The 21,447-nt window shown below is 40.1% G+C and overlaps 2 protein-coding genes across 2 annotated transcripts in view; one reads left to right on the top strand and one right to left on the bottom strand.

Moving 5' to 3' along the window:
* LOC120047900 (BTB/POZ domain-containing protein KCTD16-like) overlaps positions 1-21,447 on the bottom strand; it is a 908,275-nt gene that overhangs the window by 580,090 nt on the left and 306,738 nt on the right. The gene's annotated exons all lie outside the window — the stretch shown is intronic.
* Positions 766-19,214, top strand: LOC120047908 (ras-related protein Rab-9B-like). The gene is made up of 3 exons (XM_038993501.1): positions 766-958; positions 14,550-14,882; positions 15,427-19,214. The coding sequence occupies exons 2-3, from the start codon at positions 14,733-14,735 to the stop codon at positions 15,883-15,885; spliced, it is 609 nt and encodes a 202-aa protein (XP_038849429.1). The 5' UTR covers positions 766-958; positions 14,550-14,732; the 3' UTR covers positions 15,886-19,214.

Below are 21,447 nucleotides of genomic sequence, written 5' to 3'. Positions count from 1 at the left end.
TTTTATAATTGTTAGTATTCTTGATGACTTTTGTTTTTTTATGGGAGAATGTGCTGCTTGGTTTCCTTAACCATAATAAAGATAAAGAAAAACTATTTTACCTTATAAATCTAATTGTGCTAATGGCAAAATGTCATATTCATAAATGTAAATTCACTAATAAAAAAACACTCTTCTGTGTTTTCTACAAGGACTTTGAGCAGTACATTAAGACCATTCTACATTCTTCTCATAAGAAAGCCGTTAAAACAATCAATATGTGTGCTTCTTTTAAGGTCTTTGTATAATCTGTCATTTGTTGTACCCCCTAGCATATGTTATCATTGTCTGTTTGTATACTTCTTATAAGTATACTGATTTTTCTCCAATAAAAAAAACAAAAAATAAAAAAACTGACTTGCCTAATTAAATAAAGGTCAAATAGAAAAACTCTTGCTACATTACTACCATCTACAGTTCTGGAGTGGAATCACACACTGACTGTGCAATTTCACATTATTTCCCTCAACGATAAAACGTAAAAATAATTAAAAAATAATTGAGAATATATACAATCAAATCAGGACTATTTGAACATGTCGAAGTATCCAGACTCACAGAGCATGGACCAAATTTGACAGCAAAATAAATAGATGGACCAGGGATGGCAAGGATCATCGCGGGCTTTAGGACCAAGCGTCGCGACTGGACTCAGGGGTGTATTCATTACGCCAATTCTGTTGCAAAACGTTTCTTAAACGGAAGCAAACGGAATGAAACGGGGAGCGACCTACCTTGAATTTGTCTAATATAAAATCTCGGGTTTGTTGCAAAATGAAACTGTTTGCAACCGTTTGTACTAATTATTACCCTGGACTGGAAAATACTGGGGACGCCTCAACAAGCAAGTGTTCACAGTACGTCAAATCTCAGAAGCAAAACTGGGCAAGCTACGATTTATAACACCGTACAAAATGAGGTAACGAAAACGATTTTACGCCTTAAATGAATGCAGTCACATGTAATAATATTGAATATGGTGCGTGTTTGCTCAAACCGGTCTATTTATTCGTAGTTTGGTTTAATAATTCAGAACAATTGATGTCAACAACACAACCCATCCCAGTGGATAGCTAGCTAACGGTAACAGGCTAGCTGGCTAGGCTAGCTGGCTACTGTTTGGCATTTTGTTATCATCATCGCCATTTCATTTGCCAGCTATTCATCCCTATATCTAGCTAGATGCCCTGTGTAATATCTAGCTGCATTTACGAAATGGGAACCCTCCGATTTCATTCTCTACAATAAAATTGCATCAGAACAACAATATAACGTTAATAGGTACAGTAGTTGGTTAGGCTCTAATCAATTCGGTGATAATCATGAAACCAGTTTTAGTCATATGGCAGTAGCAAATTGAGTTAGTTTGTTGCAGATGCATCATGGTTTTCTATCTTTCTGAAGACTAAGATTCCTAGTTTATGACACAGTGTCTAAAGTAAAAGTATAAATAATTTAAATGTCCCTATATTAAACAAACCAGACGGCACCATTTTCTTGTTTTCTTATTTGCGGATAACCAGGGGCACACTCCAACATAAATTATATATATTTTTTTACATGAATATAAGTTTACATTAAACTATACTATTTATTATATAAAAACACTCATTACCATAACACTTTTTCAAGTTGCTGTAAAAAAAATATTTTTAAAATAAAGTGTTATTCACCCATGATACATCATCTAGACTAGAGGAGCAGTCGTTAGATGAGTTTATATACCTTCAGAATGAGGATCGCATTCTCAAACACCCTCTTTACAACACTCACCTTTCTCATTACCGAAATGACTAAAATGCTAAAATTGGGATAAACTTGAAGAACCATTACCTTACCATCATGGAGGCATGAATGGGCTTTACTGATGTGGTCAATTATTTGCTGATTCATAATGGCCGTCTCCTATTACTTGCAGATTGAGCTAAGGGCCCCTCTTGTTATTTTACTGCTGCTCTTTAATTATTTGTTACTTTTTAATTTTTAGGTATTTTTCTTAAAACTACATTGTTGGCTTGTAAGTAAGCATTTCACTGTAAGGTCTACACCTGTTTGTATTCGGCACATGTGACACATAACATTTTATTTGATTACCAAACACACATTTCTCATTACTTCATCATTTTTAGGTGAGATTTTTAATTTCTGTAGTAATAATAAACTCATTCTAATGTATAATCAATGGGTGTGCTGTGCTGGTAGCTGTCATTATTTACTAGGACCATTGCTTGCACCTATTGTATGGATTATTTGTAAAACAGTTATTTGATTAGGTAGGTGGTAGTCAAGAAATATAGGTTTATAAACCCCATTTCATTTACTTACAATCTAGAGTTTGTTTTTCAGCAAAGAGAAACCGCCACTTAAAGGAGGTTATTCCCCATTTTGACAAGTCTACCTGTTTTAGCACTTACTTATACTGTTGTTTGATATCCCAAGACAGTTTTTGGTCCATATCTCACATATGTAGATACTTTAGGCATATCATGTTATGGCATCCCATTCAATTTACAAATACATCTAAAGAACCACACACATCCGTGTACTAATACGGCAATATTACCTGGAAAGATCTTGGAAATTTTACATTTAAGTAACTTTTTTTTATGCTTATGTCCATTTTTGACTTTTGAAGATACATGTATGTAATTACAGTCCTTATACTGAGGATAAAATAAGGGGTATTTTAGTCAATTGCATTTTGATCCGTGATTTTAGTTTTATGCAAATCATTTGGGATTATCAACTGACACAGTTTGATGTATTGGGTTACTGAATCTCTAATAGAGCTCAGTACAGTTTTTCAAACTATAAAACCCTCATTAACGAAACATGCATTCTCATCTCCGAAACCTGCTTATCATTACCTTATTGCACCGATATTTAGGAAAATAAAATGTCTACTTTAGTAATTTTGGCTTAATCTGATAGTGTGCCTTTTGTTCTTTATACAAATGTGTACATAAAAAAACAACAACATGGATACACAAGTAATTATGACAAAAACAAGATTCAGAAAATGTTTTGTGTTGTGGTAATGAGAAATGGCGAAATAAATGTTAATACATTTTTAAATATTTTTTTTCAGTGTCATGGCCTTTTTATTAGGTGAGGAATGTAAAAAATATATATATTAGAAATTGGTTTGTTTAGCTTTTTTGGACTTGGACATAAACTATTGCAGTAATGAGAATTTTTGCGTTGGTAATTGTGGTAAAATGCATAATATATGATCAATAAACATAAAAATAATTATGAAATAGATTAATACAGATCCTAATATTAGTGATCCAAGAAGAATTGTGGTGGAAAATGGTTCTTTTTTTTGGTCATGTTTGTTGAGAATCACCCAATGAAACACCTTTTGACAGCAAGCTTGTGCAGTCATGGAGCAACGCAGGCTCAGTGTCAGGTGTACCTGAGTCAGTCGTGTGCTTATCTTCCTGACTCATCGTTGTTGTTATGGAAATCTCTGGTAGTGAAGAGTACATTCTGAGTTGTTGTGGGTTAGCTAACTATCTATTCTTGGGATCTCTCATCCACATTTCAGATATGTGGCATAATAAGAAGCGGTTTACTAAAGCCGTATTGTAAATCAAGAACCATGTCACTTGCAGCATTAATACGTATTTCTCCCATGTGATTTTCAACCATACTGTACACGGGTTCAGGGTTGCTTCCTATACATTGTTATCAACAACATGGGCGTCGTGATGTACAGCAGAGTAACTTTAGCTCATCAGTAGTACATTTTACGACTTGCCAATCTCCAGCTCAACCAATCCCTGGGTTTGTTAGAGGGGGAGTTTCTCTGGGTCATTCACCCCTATCAGGTGTCCCTAAGGACAACCACCCCGGCGATCTTACACATCTCTATACCCAGCATATCTCATACAGGAGGGGCATCACTTGCAAATAGCTCCAGATACAGTGGGTGTGAGAAGAGATTGTTGTTGTATCAGTATTGTTACCATTTTTAAAGGCTGCTGCTATTTTAGTTTGTACATTTTAGTAACCACTCTCTCTTGTTCTGTCTCTAGCTACTCTCTCTCCACTTCTCCTGGTGAAAGACAGCCACTTGATGTGGTTCTGTCTCTAGCTACTCTCTCTCTCTCCACTTCTCCTGGTGAAAGACAGCCACTTGATGTGGTTCTGTCTCTAGCTACTCTCTCTCTCCATTTCTCCTGGTGAAAGACAGCCACTTGATGTGGTTCTGTCTCTAGCTACTCTCTCTCCACTTCTCCTGGTGAAAGACAGCCACTTGATGTGGTTCTGTCTCTAGCTACTCTCTCTCTCCACTTCTCCTGGTGAAAGACAGCCACTTGATGTGGTTCTGTCTCTAGCTACTCTCTCTCTCTCCACTTCTCCTGGTGAAAGACAGCCACTTGATGTGGTTCTGTCTCTAGCTACTCTCTCTCTCCACTTCTCCTGGTGAAAGACAGCCACTTGATGTGGTTCTGTCTCTAGCTACTCTCTCTCTCCACTTCTCCTCCTGGTGAAAGACAGCCACTTGATGTTGTTATGTCTCTAGCTACTCTCTCTCTCCACTTCTCCTCCTGGTGAAAGACAGCCACTTGATGTGGTTCTGTCTCTAGCTACTCTCTCTCTCCACTTCTCCTGGTGAAAGACAGCCACTTGATGTTGTTATGTCTCTAGCTACTCTCTCTCTCCACTTCTCCTGGTGAAAGACAGCCACTTGATGTGGTTCTGTCTCTAGCTACTCTCTCTCTCCACTTCTCCTGGTGAAAGACAGCCACTTGATGTGGTTCTGTCTCTAGCTACTCTCTCTCTCCACTTCTCCTCCTGGTGAAAGACAGCCACTTGATGTGGTTCTGTCTCTAGCTACTCTCTCTCTCCACTTCTCCTCCTGGTGAAAGACAGCCACTTGATGTGGTTCTGTCTCTAGCTACTCTCTCTCTCCACTTCTCCTCCTGGTGAAAGACAGCCACTTGATGTGGTTCTGTCTCTAGCTACTCTCTCTCTCCACTTCTCCTCCTGGTGAAAGACAGCCACTTGATGTGGTTCTGTCTCTAGCTACTTTCTCTCTCCACTTCTCCTCCTGGTGAAAGACAGCCACGTGATGTTTTCTGTCTAGGCCTAAGTTGTGTTGCTCATTGTCAGTGTCTACCAGCATGTATCTCTCAGGTTGCTGTTAGGTCTTCGGCCTTTCATGAACATAAAGCCAATGCTTGTCAATGAGTGTGGTCTGTGATTTTATATAGATTGTAATGCTGCTGTTAACTGAAAGGTACAAGATGGTGCCAATAGACAGGGTCGCCCTATTCCTAGCTCCTGGTCAACTTTGCAGTATTTCAAATGTTTGTGTTATTTCTTTATATTAATTGTTCAGAATGTTTATTGCATTATTACTTACTGATAAAAATACGTTTTGGATATTAGATCAGCAGTCACTCACCAACATTTTCGACCAGAAATTAGACTTTCATGAATTGGATCCTTTGTTTGTACCCCCAGAAGCATTTCCACTCATCCCAGGGGCTGCTCCAAAACGCCGCCGACGGAGAAGAGGAATAAGGAGTGGGCATTTAGTCTGACTCAGGAGGCGTGCACACCATCCACCGCTTCCGAGTATATTACTCTCAAATGTTCAGTCGCTGGACAATAAAGTAGACGAATTCAGGGCGAGGATCTCCTTCCAGAGAGACATCAGGGACTGTAACATCATGGCTCTCTGCAGATATATTGTCCCCATCCATACAGCCAGCAGGGTTCTCTGTACATTGCGCGGACAGGAAGAAAGAACTCTTCGGGAAAAAGAAAGGCAGAGGTGTATGTTTCATGATTAAGTACTCATGGTGTGATTGTGGTAGCGTACAGGAATTAAAGTCCTTTTGTTCTCCCGATCTGGAATACCTCACTATCAAATGCCGACCGCATTACCTCCAGAGAGAATTATTTTCGGTCATCGTCTAGGCCGTGTATATTCCCCCTCAAGCTGACACTGTTATGGCTCTCGTGGAACTACACTGGACTTTGTGCAAACTGGAACCGCATATCCTAGGCCTAATTTATTGTAGCTGGGTACTTTAACTTCTTTGGGCTGCAGGGGCAGTATTGAGTAGCTTGGATGAAAGGTGCCCATTTCAAACGGCCTCGTACTCAATTCTTGCTCGTACAATATGCATATTATTATTACTATTGGATAGAAAACACTCTCAAGTTTCTAAAACCGTTTGAATTATATCTGTGAGTAAAACAGAACTCATTTTGCAGCAAACTTCCTGTCAGAAAGTGAAAAATCTCAAATCTAGGCTCTGTTCCAGGGCCTACCTAATCTTTTGCTTGATATGTATTAGTATACATGCACTTCATACGCCTTCCACTAGATGTCAATAGGCTGTGAGAGGTGAAATGGGGTCTCTAGCTCTTTCTATGGTCAAAAGAGAGCGCTTGGAATGACAGGACCCCAATTTCCTTTGCTCAGGAAGACGCGGAAAGGACTTCCGGATTGGCTTCTGAAAAGCTGTTGTTATAGACGGCTAATAGCTCCGGCTTTGATTTTATTTGATAAATGTGACAATATCATCGTAAAGTATTTTTTTTCAATATAGTTTAATCAGATTATTGAATTTTTTTCCGGGAGTTTTGGCGTGTTCCGTTCTCTGAGTTTGTTGACGATGGAGAGCTTCGCGCCACTTGGCAAGTTTTGCTTGCTAAATCGAGAGGGAAAAAGGCCGTTCTAAAACCAAACAACGATTGTTCTGGACGAAGGACCCCTTGTACAACATTCTGATGGAAGATCAGCAAAAGTAGGACCCATTTATGATGTTATTTCATATATCTGTCGAACATGTGTACTATTAGTTTGCGCCCAGATTTTGGGCGCTCTCTCGCCATAACGTAAGCTGCATGTCGTAATGAAGTTATTTTTAGAATTCTAACATGGCGATTGCATTAAGAACTAAGCTATCTTTAATTTGCTGTCCAACATGTATTTTTTAGTAAAGTCTATGAATAGTTATTTGACTAGAATAGGTGAGTGTCAGAAATATATCCGGACATTCTGGGAAAAAGATGCTAAGTTTTCCCAATGTATAACCACGATTTGTGCCGCTAAATATGCACATTTTCGAACAAACCATATATGTATTGTGTAATATGATGTTATAGGACTGTCATCTGATGAAGTTTGAGAAGGTTAGTGAAATAATTAATATCTTTTGCTGGTTTTGTCGCTATCGCTAACGTGCCTAACGAATCAATGCTGTTGTGTGGTTGGCTATTGTAGTAAGCTAATATAATGCTATATTGTGTTTTCGCTGTAAAACACTTAAAGAATCGGAAATATTGTCTGGATTCACAAGATGTTTGTCTTTAATTTGCTGTACACCATGTATTTTTCATAAATGTTTTATGATGAGTATTTAGGTATTTCAATTTGTTCTCTGTAATTGTTCTAGCTGCTTCGGTGCTATTTCCGATTGTAGCTGCAATGTAAAACTATGATTTATACCTCAAATATGCACATTTTTCGAACAAAACATAGATTTATTGTATAACTTGTTATAAGACTGTCATCTGATAAAGTTGTTTATTGGTTAGTTTGGTTGGTTCTTGGTTAGTTAGGTTGGTTTTGTGCAAGCTACCTGTGCTGTGAAAAATGTCTGTGCTTTTTTGTATTTGGTGGTGAGCTAACATAAATATACGTGGTGTTTTCGCTGTAAAACATTTTAAAAATCGGACATGTTGGCTGGATTCACAAGATGTGTATCTTTCATTTGCTGTATTGGACTTGTTAATGTGTGAAAGTTAAATATTTCAAAAAAATATCTTTTGAATTTAACGCCCTGCACTTGGACGGGCTGTTGTCATAAGTGTACCGGCACCGCCCTGCAGCCATAAAAGGTTAATAGAGCAAATCCTAAGGAAAACCAAAGTTTTATAAACACATCGCCTGCCCTACTCGCTCATCAAGAATTATTGACCATTGTTACTCCCCCCTTCCAGGACGGCTCCAAGGCCCTCCATCCGCCCTTCCTTCATCAAATCAGATCACGCCTCCCTTCCTATAGGCAGAAACTGAAACAGGAAGTACCCGTTGTAAGGACTGTTCAATGTTGGTCTGACCAATCGGAATCTATGCTTCAAGATTGTTTTGATCATGCAGACTAGGATATGTTCCGAGTTCTCTCGGAGAATATCATTGACTTATACACTGACTCGGTGACTGAATGCGGACTAGGATATGTTCCGAGTTCTCTCGGAGAATATCATTGACTTATACACTGACTCGGTGACTGAATGCGGACTAGGATATGTTCCGAGTTCTCTCGGAGAATATCATTGACTTATACACTGACTCGGTGACTGAATGCGGACTAGGATATGTTCCGAGGTCTCTCGGAGAATATCATTGACTTATACACTGACTCGGTGACTGAATGCGGACTAGGATATGTTCCGAGTTCTCTCTGAGAATATCATTGACGTATACACTGACTCGGTGACTGAATGCGGACTAGGATATGTTCCGAGTTCTCTCGGAGAATATCATTGACTTATACACTGACTCGGTGACTGAATGCGGACTAGGATATGTTCCCAGTTCTCTCTGAGAATATCATTGACGTATACACTGACTCGGTGACTGAATGCGGACTAGGATATGTTCCGAGTTCTCTCTGAGAATATCATTGACTTATACACTGACTCGGTGACTGAATGCGGACTAGGATATGTTCCGAGTTCTCTCGGAGAATATCATTGACTTATACACTGACTCGGTGACTGAATGCGGACTAGGATATGTTCCGAGTTCTCTCTGAGAATATCATTGACGTATACACTGACTCGGTGACTGAATGCGGACTAGGATATGTTCCGAGTTCTCTCTGAGAATATCATTGACGTATACACTGACTCGGTGACTGAATGCAGACTAGGATATGTTCCGAGTTCTCTCTGAGAATATCATTGACGTATACACTGACTCGGTGACTGAATGCGGACTAGGATATGTTCCGAGTTCTCTCGGAGAATATCATTGACTTATACACTGACTCGGTGACTGAATGCGGACTAGGATATGTTCCGAGTTCTCTCGGAGAATATCATTGATTTATACACTGACTCGGTGACTGAATGCGGACTAGGATATGTTCCGAGTTCTCTCGGAGAATATCATTGACTTATACACTGACTCGGTGACTGAATGCGGACTAGGATATGTTCCGAGTTCTCTCTGAGAATATCATTGACTTATACACTGACTCGGTGACTGAATGCGGACTAGGATATGTTCCGAGTTCTCTCTGAGAATATCATTGACTTATACACTGACTCGGTGACTGAATGCGGACTAGGATATGTTCCGAGTTCTCTCTGAGAATATCATTGACTTATACACTGACTCGGTGACTGAATGCGGACTAGGATATGTTCCGAGTTCTCTCTGAGAATATCATTGACTTATACACTGACTCGGTGACTGAATGCGGACTAGGATATGTTCCGAGTTCTCTCTGAGAATATCATTGACGTATACACTGACTCGGTGACTGAATGCGGACTAGGATATGTTCCGAGTTCTCTCGGAGAATATCATTGACTTATACACTGACTCGGTGACTGAATGCGGACTAGGATATGTTCCCAGTTCTCTCTGACAATATCATTGACGTATACACTGACTCGGTGACTGAATGCAGACTAGGATATGTTCCGAGTTCTCTCTGAGAATATCATTGACTTATACACTGACTCGGTGACTGAATGCGGACTAGGATATGTTCCGAGTTCTCTCGGAGAATATCATTGACTTATACACTGACTCGGTGACTGAATGCGGACTAGGATATGTTCCGAGTTCTCTCTGAGAATATCATTGACGTATACACTGACTCGGTGACTGAATGCGGACTAGGATATGTTCCGAGTTCTCTCTGAGAATATCATTGACGTATACACTGACTCGGTGACTGAATGCAGACTAGGATATGTTCCGAGTTCTCTCTGAGAATATCATTGACTTATACACTGACTCGGTGACTGAATGCGGACTAGGATATGTTCCGAGTTCTCTCTGAGAATATCATTGACGTATACACTGACTCGGTGACTGAATGCGGACTAGGATATGTTCCGAGTTCTCTCTGAGAATATCATTGACTTATACACTGACTCGGTGACTGAATGCGGACTAGGATATGTTCCGAGTTCTCTCGGAGAATATCATTGACTTATACACTGACTCGGTGACTGAATGCGGACTAGGATATGTTCCGAGTTCTCTCGGAGAATATCATTGACTTATACACTGACTCGGTGACTGAATGCGGACTAGGATATGTTCCGAGTTCTCTCGGAGAATATCATTGACTTATACACTGACTCGGTGACTGAATGCGGACTAGGATATGTTCCGAGTTCTCTCTGAGAATATCATTGACGTATACACTGACTCGGTGACTGAATGCGGACTAGGATATGTTCCCAGTTCTCTCTGAGAATATCATTGACGTATACACTGACTCGGTGACTGAATGCGGACTAGGATATGTTCCGAGTTCTCTCTGAGAATATCATTGACTTATACACTGACTCGGTGACTGAATGCGGACTAGGATATGTTCCGAGTTCTCTCTGAGAATATCATTGACGTATACACTGACTCGGTGACTGAATGCGGACTAGGATATGTTCCGAGTTCTCTCTGAGAATATCATTGACGTATACACTGACTCGGTGACTGAATGCAGACTAGGATATGTTCCGAGTTCTCTCTGAGAATATCATTGACGTATACACTGACTCGGTGACTGAATTCATCAGGAAGTGCATAGAGGATGTGGTTCCCACTGATGACATGAGTAAGACATTTAAGCATTTTAACCCTTGCAAGGCTGCTGGCCCAGACCAGCTGGCTGGAATGATTATGGACATATTAAAACTATCCCAGTCTCTTATCCCCACTCTCTTCAAGATGTCCACCATTGTTTCTGCACCCACAAAGGCGAAGGTAACTGAACTAAATCAGTGGGTCCCAAACTGTGGGGTGCGCCCCTTAGAGGGGACGTGGGGGGTCGGTGGGGGGGGGGGGGGGGGGGTTGCAGTTTTTTTAAAGGAACTTAATCTTACTCTTAAGTTGTAATAGTAGAATGCGTAAGGTGCAATTTCGAAATTGGTTAGTGCATCAGTTCCTCTTGTCCTCTTGTCATGTTAGTCATTAAATACAGTTGAAGTCGGAAGTTTACATACACTTAGGTTGGAATCATTAAAACTCGTTTTTCAACCACCACACATTTTTGGAAAGTCGGTTAGGACATCTACTGTGTGCATGACACAAGTCATTTTTCCAACAATAGTTTACAGACAGATTATTTCACTTTTAATTCACTGTATCACAATTCCAGTGGGTCAAAAGTTTACATACACTAAGTTGACTGTGCCTTTAAAACAGCTTGGAAAATTCCAGAAAATAATGTCATGGCTTTAAAAGCTTCTGATAGGCTAATTGACATCATTTGAGTCAATTGGAGATGTACCTGTGGATGTATTTCAAGGCCTACCTTTAAACTCAGTGCCTCTTTGCTTGACATCATGGGAAAATCAAAAGAAATCAGCCAAGACCTCAGAAAAAAAATTGTAGAGCTCCACAAGTCTGGTTCATCCTTGGGAGCAATTCCCAAATGCCTGAAGGTACCACGTTCATCTGTACAAACAATAGTACGCAAGTATAAACACCATGGGACCACGCAGCCATCATACCGCTCAGGAAGGAGACGCGTTCTGTCTCATAGAGATGAACGTACTTTGGTGCGAAAAGTGCAAATCAATCCCAGAACAACAGCAAAGGACCTTGTGAAGATGCTGGAGGAAACAGGTACAAAAGTATCTATATCCACAGTAAAACGAGTCCTATATCGACATAACTTGAAAGGCCTATCAGCAAGGAAGAAGCCACTGCTCCAAAAGGGCAGGGTACTGGGCGGAGGCCAGCTAGTGATTTACTAGTTAACAGTCTGATGTTTGGAGATGGAAGCAGTTTTTCCGTCTCTTGGTCCCAGCTTTGATGCACCTGTACAGTCTCCACCTTGTAGATGGTAGCGGGGTGAACAGGCAGTGGATTGGGTGGCTGAGGTCCTTGATGATCTTCTTGGCCTTCCTGTGACACCGGGTAATGTAGATGTCCTGGAGGGCAGGCAGTGTGCCCCTGGTGATGTGTTGGGCTGACCGCACCACCCTCTGGAGAGCCATGAGGTTGCAGACGGTGCCGTTGCCGTACCAGGCGGTGATACAGCCCGACAGAATGCTGTCAATGGTGCATCTGAATTTCTTCAGCCTCCTGAGGTTGAAGAGGTTGCTGATGCACCTTCTTCACCAAACTGTCTGTGTGGATAGACCATTTCAGGTTGTCAGTGATGTGCACACTGAGGAACTTGAAGCTTCTCACCCTCTCCACGTCTGTCCCATCGTGCCCACTGCGGTCCCGGGGCGTGCTATCTCCTGAAGTCCACGATCAGATCGTTGACCTGGACATTGCTGAGAAGTTATAAATAAGTCTCTAAGGTACAGTTATGTCAATTAGCCTATCAGAAGCTTTTCACCTTTCTAGCGCAGGCGTTCCGCTAGCGGAACCCCTCGTCAACATTCCGCTGAATAGGAAATTCATTTTTTTTTTTTTTTTTTTTTTAAATATATAACTTTCAACCATTAACAAGTCCAATATGTTAATCTACCCATCGTGTCCAATTTCAAAAAGGCTTTACAGCAAAAGCACAACATATATGATTATGTTAGTTCAGAGCCAAGTCAAAAAAACACACAGCCTTTTTCCAGCCAAAGATAGGAGTCACAAAAAGCAGAAATATAGATAAAATGAATCACTAATCTTTGATGATCTTCATCAGATGACACTCATAGGACATCATGTTACACAATACATGTATGTTTTGTTCGATAATGTGCATATTTATATCCAAAAATCTCAGTTTACATTGGCGCGTTAAGTGCAGTAATGTTTTGTTTCCAAAACATCCGGTGATCTTGCAGATAGCCACAGAAATCCCAGAAATAGTCATAATACACATCGATAAAAGATACAAGTGTTATTCACAGAATTAAAGATAGACTTCTCCTTAATGCAACCGCTGTGTCAAATTTCAAAAAAACTTTGCGGTAAAAGCATAATCTGAGTACGGCGCTCAGAGCCCAATCCAACCAAATCCAGCCAAAGAAATTTCTGCCATGTTGGAGTCAACAGAAGTTAGAAATAACATGATAAATATTCACTTACCTTTGATCTCCATCAGAATGCACTCCCAGGAATCCCAGTTCAACAATAAATGACTGATTTGTTCCATAAAGTCCATAATTTATGTCCAAATAGCCACTAGTTGTTAGCTTGTTCAGCCCAGTAATCCATCTTCATGAGCACTAGGTCCAGACAAAAACTCAAAGTTCCGTTACAGGTCGTAGAAACATATCAAACGATGTATGAAATCAATCTTTAGGATGTTTTTAACTTAAATCATCAATAATGTTCCAACCGGAGAATTTCATAGTCTGTAGCAAAGCACTGGAACGAGAGCTACCTCTGTCGGGAGCGCACGTCACGAGCGTGAGACACTCTGCCAGACCACTGACTCATTCAGCTCCCATTCCCCCCTCCTTTATAGCAGAAGCCTGAAACAAGTTTCTAAAGACGGTTGACATCTAGTGGAAGCCTTAGGAAGTGCAACTTAACCCCATAGACACTGCTTGGTAGGCCAAGCTTTGAAAAACTACAAACCTCAGATTTCCCACTTCCTGGTTGGATTTTTCTCAGGTTTTCACCTGCCATATGAGTTCTGTTATACTCACAGACATCATTCAAACAGTTTTAGAAACTTCAGAGTGCTTTTTTATCCAATACTACTAATAATGTGCATATATTAGCATCTAGGACAGAGTAGCAGGCAGTTTACTCTGGGCACGCATTTCATGCAAAAGTGAAAATGCTGCTCCCTATCCCAAACAGGTTTTAAAGCCATGACATACTTTTCTGGAATTTTCCAAGCTGTTTTAAAGCCACAGTCAACTTAGTGTATGTAAACTTTTGACCCACTGGAATTGTGATACAGTGAATTATAAGTGAAATAATCTGTCTGTAAACAATTGTTGTAAAAATGACTTGTGTCATGCACAAAGTAGATGTCCTAACCGACTTTCCAAAACTATAGTTTGTTAACAAGAAATTTGTGGAGTGGTTGAAAAATGAGTTTTAATGACTCCAACCTAAATGTATGTAAACTTGCGACTTCAACTGTATATTCCGGACTCTGACATTCTAATATTTATATTTTTCTTAATGATTTTCTTAAAATATTTGGGATTTGCATGTTTTATATTGTTAGGTATTACTGCACTGTTGGAGCTAGGAACATAAGCATTTCGCTACACTCGCGATAATCTGGCAAATATGTGTACGTGAATAACAACAACAATAACAACAACATAAACAATAACATTTGATTTGATAGTTTTTAAAAATCTCTCTGCTCATCCTTCAGGTTGCATTGACCCTGATAGTACTACCCCAGTAGCCTAGCACGAGGTGGAGGCTGGATCACAGCGGTCAGTAACCCAGCTAGGAGGCTTGGCTCCAGGCTAGCCAGCCTGCCAGCGGAGGGAGAGGGCCTTGCCACGGAACGGCCTGGTGAGCTGCGGAGACAAGCAGCGGCGGGGGGGTTGTGATGAGCGGGAAGAGCCTGCTGTTAAAGGTGATCCTGCTGGGGGACGGTGGCGTGGGGAAGTCTTCCTTAATGAACCGCTACGTGACGGACCGCTTCGACGCCCAGTCCTTCCACACCATCGGGGTGGAGTTCCTCAACAGAGACCTGGAGGTCAGATTAGAGCCCTTTCTGAATGAATCTTTTCTTCATTCGTGGTGGCATTATATCCCCTTGCCTTCTTCTCAAAATGTAAAATAAGGGGAGGGACCTTGGACCTTCTCCAATAAGATTGAGGAGGCGGCGAGGAGATAGAGCCAAGGTCTGTCTGGAATTGAATAATAATAATTATAATGTGTCTTGCATCTCAACAAACCAGAGCATCCGCACGTGAGTGCATAAATACATAAGTACATGCAGTAATTACAGTGGACAGTGGATACAGTTCGTAATTCGGTTTGTAAATTCAAATTCCTGGGGGGGCATGTTGAGCAGTAATTTGTTCTGTTCTCTATTTAGGCTAGTGCAGTGGATTACTTTTTGACCCCACAAAATGTGTTTTCATAAAGGTATTGTTTTGCTGTACTACTGTCATTGACTCTACTGTTTTATATCTTTATGATGGCTGTATATATTATGTACAAATCTAATTGTCTTTGGGGGCAATAAAGGTTTCTCTTCGGGACAATTCATGTTTTCATTCACTTCCTCCCTCCAGGTGGACGGACGCCTGGTGACCCTTCAGATCTGGGACACGGCTGGTCAGGAGCGCTTCAAGTCCCTGAGGACGCCTTTCTACCGTGGCGCCGACTGCTGCCTCCTCACCTTCGCTGTAGACGACCTGCACAGCTTCCAGAACCTGGCCAGCTGGAAGAAAGAGTTCATGTGTTACTCTGACGTACGAGACCCAGAGAGGTTCCCCTTCGTTGTCCTGGGCAACAAGGTGGACAAAGAGGGGAGGGAGGTGGGGGAGGACGAGGCTCGGGCCTGGTGCGAGGAGAACGGCTGTTGTCCCTACTTCGAGACCAGTGCTAAGGACGATACTAACGTGGGAGTGGCGTTCGAGGCGGCGGTACGGGAGGTTCTGGCGGCAGAGGATCAGATCGACCACACGCTGTTGAGTAGCACTATCGATCTCCACGGCAACCGTAAAGTACCGCGCTCTTCTTGCTGCTGATTGGTTGAAAGGACTGGTTTCTCTCTCCGTCCAGCCTGTAGCATCCTGAGGGCTAGAGAGCTGTTCTGCTCTCCACTGATCTCTATGGTTACTTACCTGATGCAGGTACAAGCTGCTGAGACTGATGATCGGGTATCAATACAGCTGATAAGAAGAGAATCAGGCTATCAATGCAGCTGATTTTAAAGAGTGTTGGATTGTCAGTATCAACACATCTGATTTTTAAAGTTTATCAATGAGGTACAATGTAACAGGTACACCATGTTGTTCAACTCGGTCTGCTTTCAGCAGTATAGCACAAAACTGCTCTCTACATCCAGCCAGCCAGCTTCATGTACCTGCCCTGTGTAATGTTTTCAGCATATAGGCCTAGCCCTCTTACAGAACAGTCATTTTAATCTGATAATATTCATGTGTCCTTTCTGTTCTCCTCTCCAAGAGCACAGGCTGCTTGTGGCACAGCAACGTTCTCATTCATTTCTTTATCTGTCTGTCTGCTAAGTCTGCTAAGGTCTCATAGGTACTTTGACCAGAACACGATTCTATCACACTGTCAGGTCTCATGACAGTGGTTGGCTGACTGACCGGTAGAATATCATTTAATATAATACATAGACATGGTGTGACTGGTGGAATATCATTTAATATAATACATAGACACGGTGTGTTGACTGACTGGTGGAATATCATGTAATATAATACATAGACATGGTGTGACTGGTGGAATATCATTTAATATAATACATAGACATGGTGTGTTGGCTGACTGGTGGAATATCATTTAATATAATACATAGACATGGTGTGACTGGTGGAATATCATTTAATATAATACATAGACACGGTGTGTTGGCTGACTGGTGGAATATCATTTAATATAATACATAGACATGGTGTGTTGACTGACTGGTGGAATATCATTTAATATAATACATAGACACGGTGTGTTGACTGACTGATGGAATATCATTTAATATAATACATAGACATGGTGTGATGGCTGACTGGTGGAATATCATGTAATATAATACATAGACATGGTGTGACTGGTGGAATATCATTTAATATAATACATAGACATGGTGTGACTGGTGGAATATCATTTAATATAATACATAGACATGGTGTGACTGGTGGAATATCATTTAATATAATACATAGACACGGTGTGTTGGCTGACTGGGGGAATATCATTTAATATAATACATAGACACGGTGTGTTGGCTGACTGGGGGAATATCATTTAATATAATACATAGACATGGTGTGTTGGCTGACTGGTGGAATATCATTTAATATAATACATAGACATGGTGTGTTGGCTGACTGGTGGAATATCATTTAATATAATACATAGACATGGTGTGACTGGTGGAATATCATTTAATATGATACATAGACATGGTGTGTTGGCTGACTGGTGGAATATCATTTAATATAATACATAGACATGGTGTGACTGGTGGAATATAATTTAATATAATACATAGACATGGTGTGACTGGTGGAATATCATTTAATATAATACATAGACATGGTGTGACTGGTGGAATACCATTTAATATAATACATAGACATGGTGTGACTGGTGGAATATCATTTCATATAATACATAGACACGGTGTGTTGGCTGACTGGTGGAATATCATTTAATATAATACATAGACATGGTGTGACTGGTGGAATATCATTTAATATAATACATAGACATGGTGTGTTGTCTGACTGGTGGAATATCATTTAATATAATACATAGACATGGTGTGACTGGTGGAATATCATTTAATATAATACATAGACATGGTGTGTTGACTGACTGGGGGAATATCATTTAATATAATACATAGACATGGTGTGACTGGTGGAATATCATTTAATATAATACATAGACATGGTGTGTTGACTGACTGATGGAATATCATTTAATATAATACATAGACATGGTGTGTTGGCTGACTGGTGGAATATCATTTAATATAATACATAGACATGGTGTGTTGGCTGACCGGTGGAATATCATTTAATATAATACATAGACATGGTGTGACTGGTGGAATATCATTTAATATAATACATAGACATGGTGTGTTGGCTGACTGGGGGAATATCATTTAATATAATACATAGACATGGTGTGTTGTCTGACTGGTGGAATATCATTTAATATAATACATAGACATGGTGTGTTGTCTGACTGGGGGAATATAATTTAATATAATACATAGACATGGTGTGTTGGCTGACTGGGGGAATGTAATTTAATACACTGACATAGACCTCTACATGAAGCTGGACTTTATCCAGTCACACATCTTGTTTAAGAACTGACAACATTGATTGCACACATTACTGTACCAGGACAAATGTTTACTGCACAAAAAAGGAATTAGATTTTATTTGTTTGATTTTCTCCAAAGGGAAAGCTGTTTCTGTTCTGTCATATCTGTTAACACTGGGTACATATCTATTTGAGTTTCTGTTCTGTCATATCAGTTAACACTGGGTACATATCTATTTGAGTTTCTGTTCTGTCATATCAGTTAACACTGGGTACATATCTATTTGAGTTTCTGTTCTGTCATATCAGTTAACACTGGGTACATATCTATTTGAGTTTCTGTTCTGTCATATCAGTTAACACTGGGTACATATCTATTTGAGTTTCTGTTCTGTCATATCTGTTAACACTGGGTACATATCTATTTGAGTTTCTGTTCTGTCATATCAGTTAACACTGGGTACATATCTATTTGAGTTTCTGTTCTGTCATATCAGTTAACACTGGGTACATATCTATTTGAGGTAGTTTGTATCTATACCAGATGCTACAGTTTCTCGTCCTTTAGGCTTTCTAGGTCTGAATCAGAAGTGTTAGGTCTACGTGTGAGAGTTGCAGGAGACGCCTGTTTTAATTTCATCCCTTACCTACTACGGTACGTACAGTTGAAGTCGGAAGTTTTCATAAACTAGTTTTAATGACTCCAACCTAAGTGTTTCAACCACTCTACAAATTTCTTCTTGACAAACTTTTACCTACTACGGTACATACTTTTTTTTGTGAGATCCCTTTCATTTTTTTAGTCGGTCTCTCTTGACACCAATGATAGGGATATAATGTTGTTAATCAATAAAGTGTATTCCTTATAGATGTGACAGTTTTTTAGTTTGGCTTATGGCAGATCTCTTTTTCTTTTCAGAGGTTAATTTAGGTTGTGATATTTACTGTGGGTTTTCTACTATCTACAGTGGCTTGTGAAAGTATTCACCCCCCCTTGGCATTTTTCCTATTTTGTTGCCTTACAACCTGGAATTAAAAATAGATTTTTTTGGGGGGGTTTTATCATTTTATTTACCCAACATGCCTATCACTTTTTAAAGATGCAAAATATTTTTTTGTGAAACAAACAAGAAATAAGACAAAAAAACAAAACTTGAACGTGCATAACTATTAACCCCCCAAAGTCAATACTTTGTAGAGCCACCTTTTGTAGCAATTACAGCTGCAAGTCTCTATGGGTATGTGTCTATAAGCTTGGCACATCTAGCCACTGGGATTTTTGCCCATTCTTCAAGGCAAAACTGCTCCAGCTCCTTCAAGTTGGATGGGTTCCACTGGTGTACATCAATCTTTAAGTCATAACACAGATTCTCAATTGGATTGAGGTTGGGCTTTGACTAGGCTATTCCAAGACATTTAAATGTTTCCCCTTAAACAACTCAAGTGTTGCTTTAGCAGTATGATTACTGAAACAGGTTTCCCTCAAGAATTTCCTTGTATTTAGCGCCATCCATCATTCCTTTAATTCTGACCAGTTTCCCAGTCCCTGCCGATGAAAAACATACCCACAGCATGATGCTGCCACCACTATGCTTCACTGTGGGGATGGTGTTCCTGGGGTGATGAGAGGTGTTAGGTTTGCGCCAGACAAAGCGTTTTCCTTAATGGCCAAAAAGCAACATTTTAGTCTAATCTGACCAGAGTACCTTCTTCCATATGTTTTGGGAGTCTCCCACATGCCTTTTGGCGAACACCAAAAGTGTTTGCTTATTTTTTTCTGGTCAGTCTTCCATAAAGCCCAGCTTTGTGGAGTGTACGGCTTAAAGTGGTCCTATGGACAGATACTCCAATCTCCGCTGTGGAGCTTTGCAGCTCCTTCAGGGTTATCTTTGGTCTCTTTGTTGCCTCTGATTATTGCCCTCCTTGCCTGGTCCATGAGTTTTGGTGGGTGGCCCTCTTAGGGCAGGTTTGTTGTGGTGCCATATTCTTTCCATGTAAAAAAAATAATGGATTTAATGGTGTTCTGTGGGATGTTCAAAGTGTCTGATATTTTTTTATAACCCAACCCTGATCTGTACTTCTCCATAACTTTGTCCCTGACCTCTTCATGGTGCCCCTTGCTTAGTTGTGTTGCAGACTCTGGGGCCTTTTGGAACAGGTGTGTATGTACTGAGATCATGTGACACTTAGATTGCACACAGGTGAACTTTATTTAACAAATTATGTGACTTCTGAAGGTAATTGGTTGCACCAGACCTTATTTAGGGGCTTCATAGCAAAGGGGGTGAATACATATGCACGCACCACTTTTCTGTTACATTTTTTTTGCAATTTGTTTAAACAAGTTATTTTTAAAAATTTCACTTCACCAATTTGGACTATTTTGTGTATGTCCATTATATGAAATCCAAATCCAAATCTATTTACATTACAGGTTGTAATGCAGCAAAATAGTAAAAACACCAAGGGGGATGAATACTTTTGCAAGGCACTGTAACTTATGTTTGGGTTGATGTGTCACTAAGGAAGAGGGATGGTTTGTTTCCCAGCCCTATTGCCTTGCCTGTCTACTGCATGGCCCTGCTCTAGAACACTGACAGTTCTGGAACATTCTAGGTTCTAGATAGAAGCTTATATAATCTAGAACAGTGGTAGCTGTAGAGCATTCCAGTCAGATAACATTCTAGAAATAATATAAGAACATTCCAGTCCTTCATCTGATATCATAGCCACCCCTCTACTCCTCTGATTTGCCCAGTTGATATTCATTGATTAGTCTTATTTGAACAACCTGAGCGGACAGAAAAATTATTGTACCTTTTAATGTACAGATATTGCATTTTCTCCCGTAGGTATTGATAAGAGGGAAACATAAGTGAGGATTATCTTAAAAGCATTATAATTTTTTGTTATTTTACATCAGTGTCGACCTATGCTGGCCTGCCCTCACTGGATTTGAACGATGTAGCCTAAATCAAAGGATCAGTTTGAAACATTTTTTGAGGACCTTTATTTGGTCATTATTTGAAGGAAAATAGCATTACTGATGTTATACAATACTTCTGATGCCTGAAGCCACAGTTGACACTTCAGTTGTCTGTTTCCAGTATTTTACCTAGTCGTCAACATGGTACTGTTGCTATGCCTACCAAATGAATCAACCATTGTGGCGTTGCATTACTACTACAATACTTTATTTTATCTGCATGTGAAATTCACTGATTCAAGTTCCATGTCTTTATATATCTTTTAAAGTGATGTTTGTGTGTTGTACCAATCTAAAG

The sequence above is a fragment of the Salvelinus namaycush genome, chromosome 5 (genome assembly GCF_016432855.1).
Source record: "Salvelinus namaycush isolate Seneca chromosome 5, SaNama_1.0, whole genome shotgun sequence".
Taxonomy (NCBI): domain Eukaryota; kingdom Metazoa; phylum Chordata; class Actinopteri; order Salmoniformes; family Salmonidae; genus Salvelinus; species Salvelinus namaycush.
The sequence above is the reverse complement of the archived record's forward strand: the minus strand, read 5'-3'. Positions and strand labels throughout refer to the sequence as shown.

Excerpts from the sequence above, each read along its gene's own strand:
- LOC120047908 (XM_038993501.1), top strand. The coding sequence starts at position 14,733 with ATGAGCGGGAAGAGCCTGCTGTTAAAGGTGATCCTGCTGGGGGACGGT. Across the intron at positions 14,883-15,426 it reads TCCTCAACAGAGACCTGGAG|GTGGACGGACGCCTGGTGAC; the intron begins GTCAGATTAGAG and ends TCCTCCCTCCAG.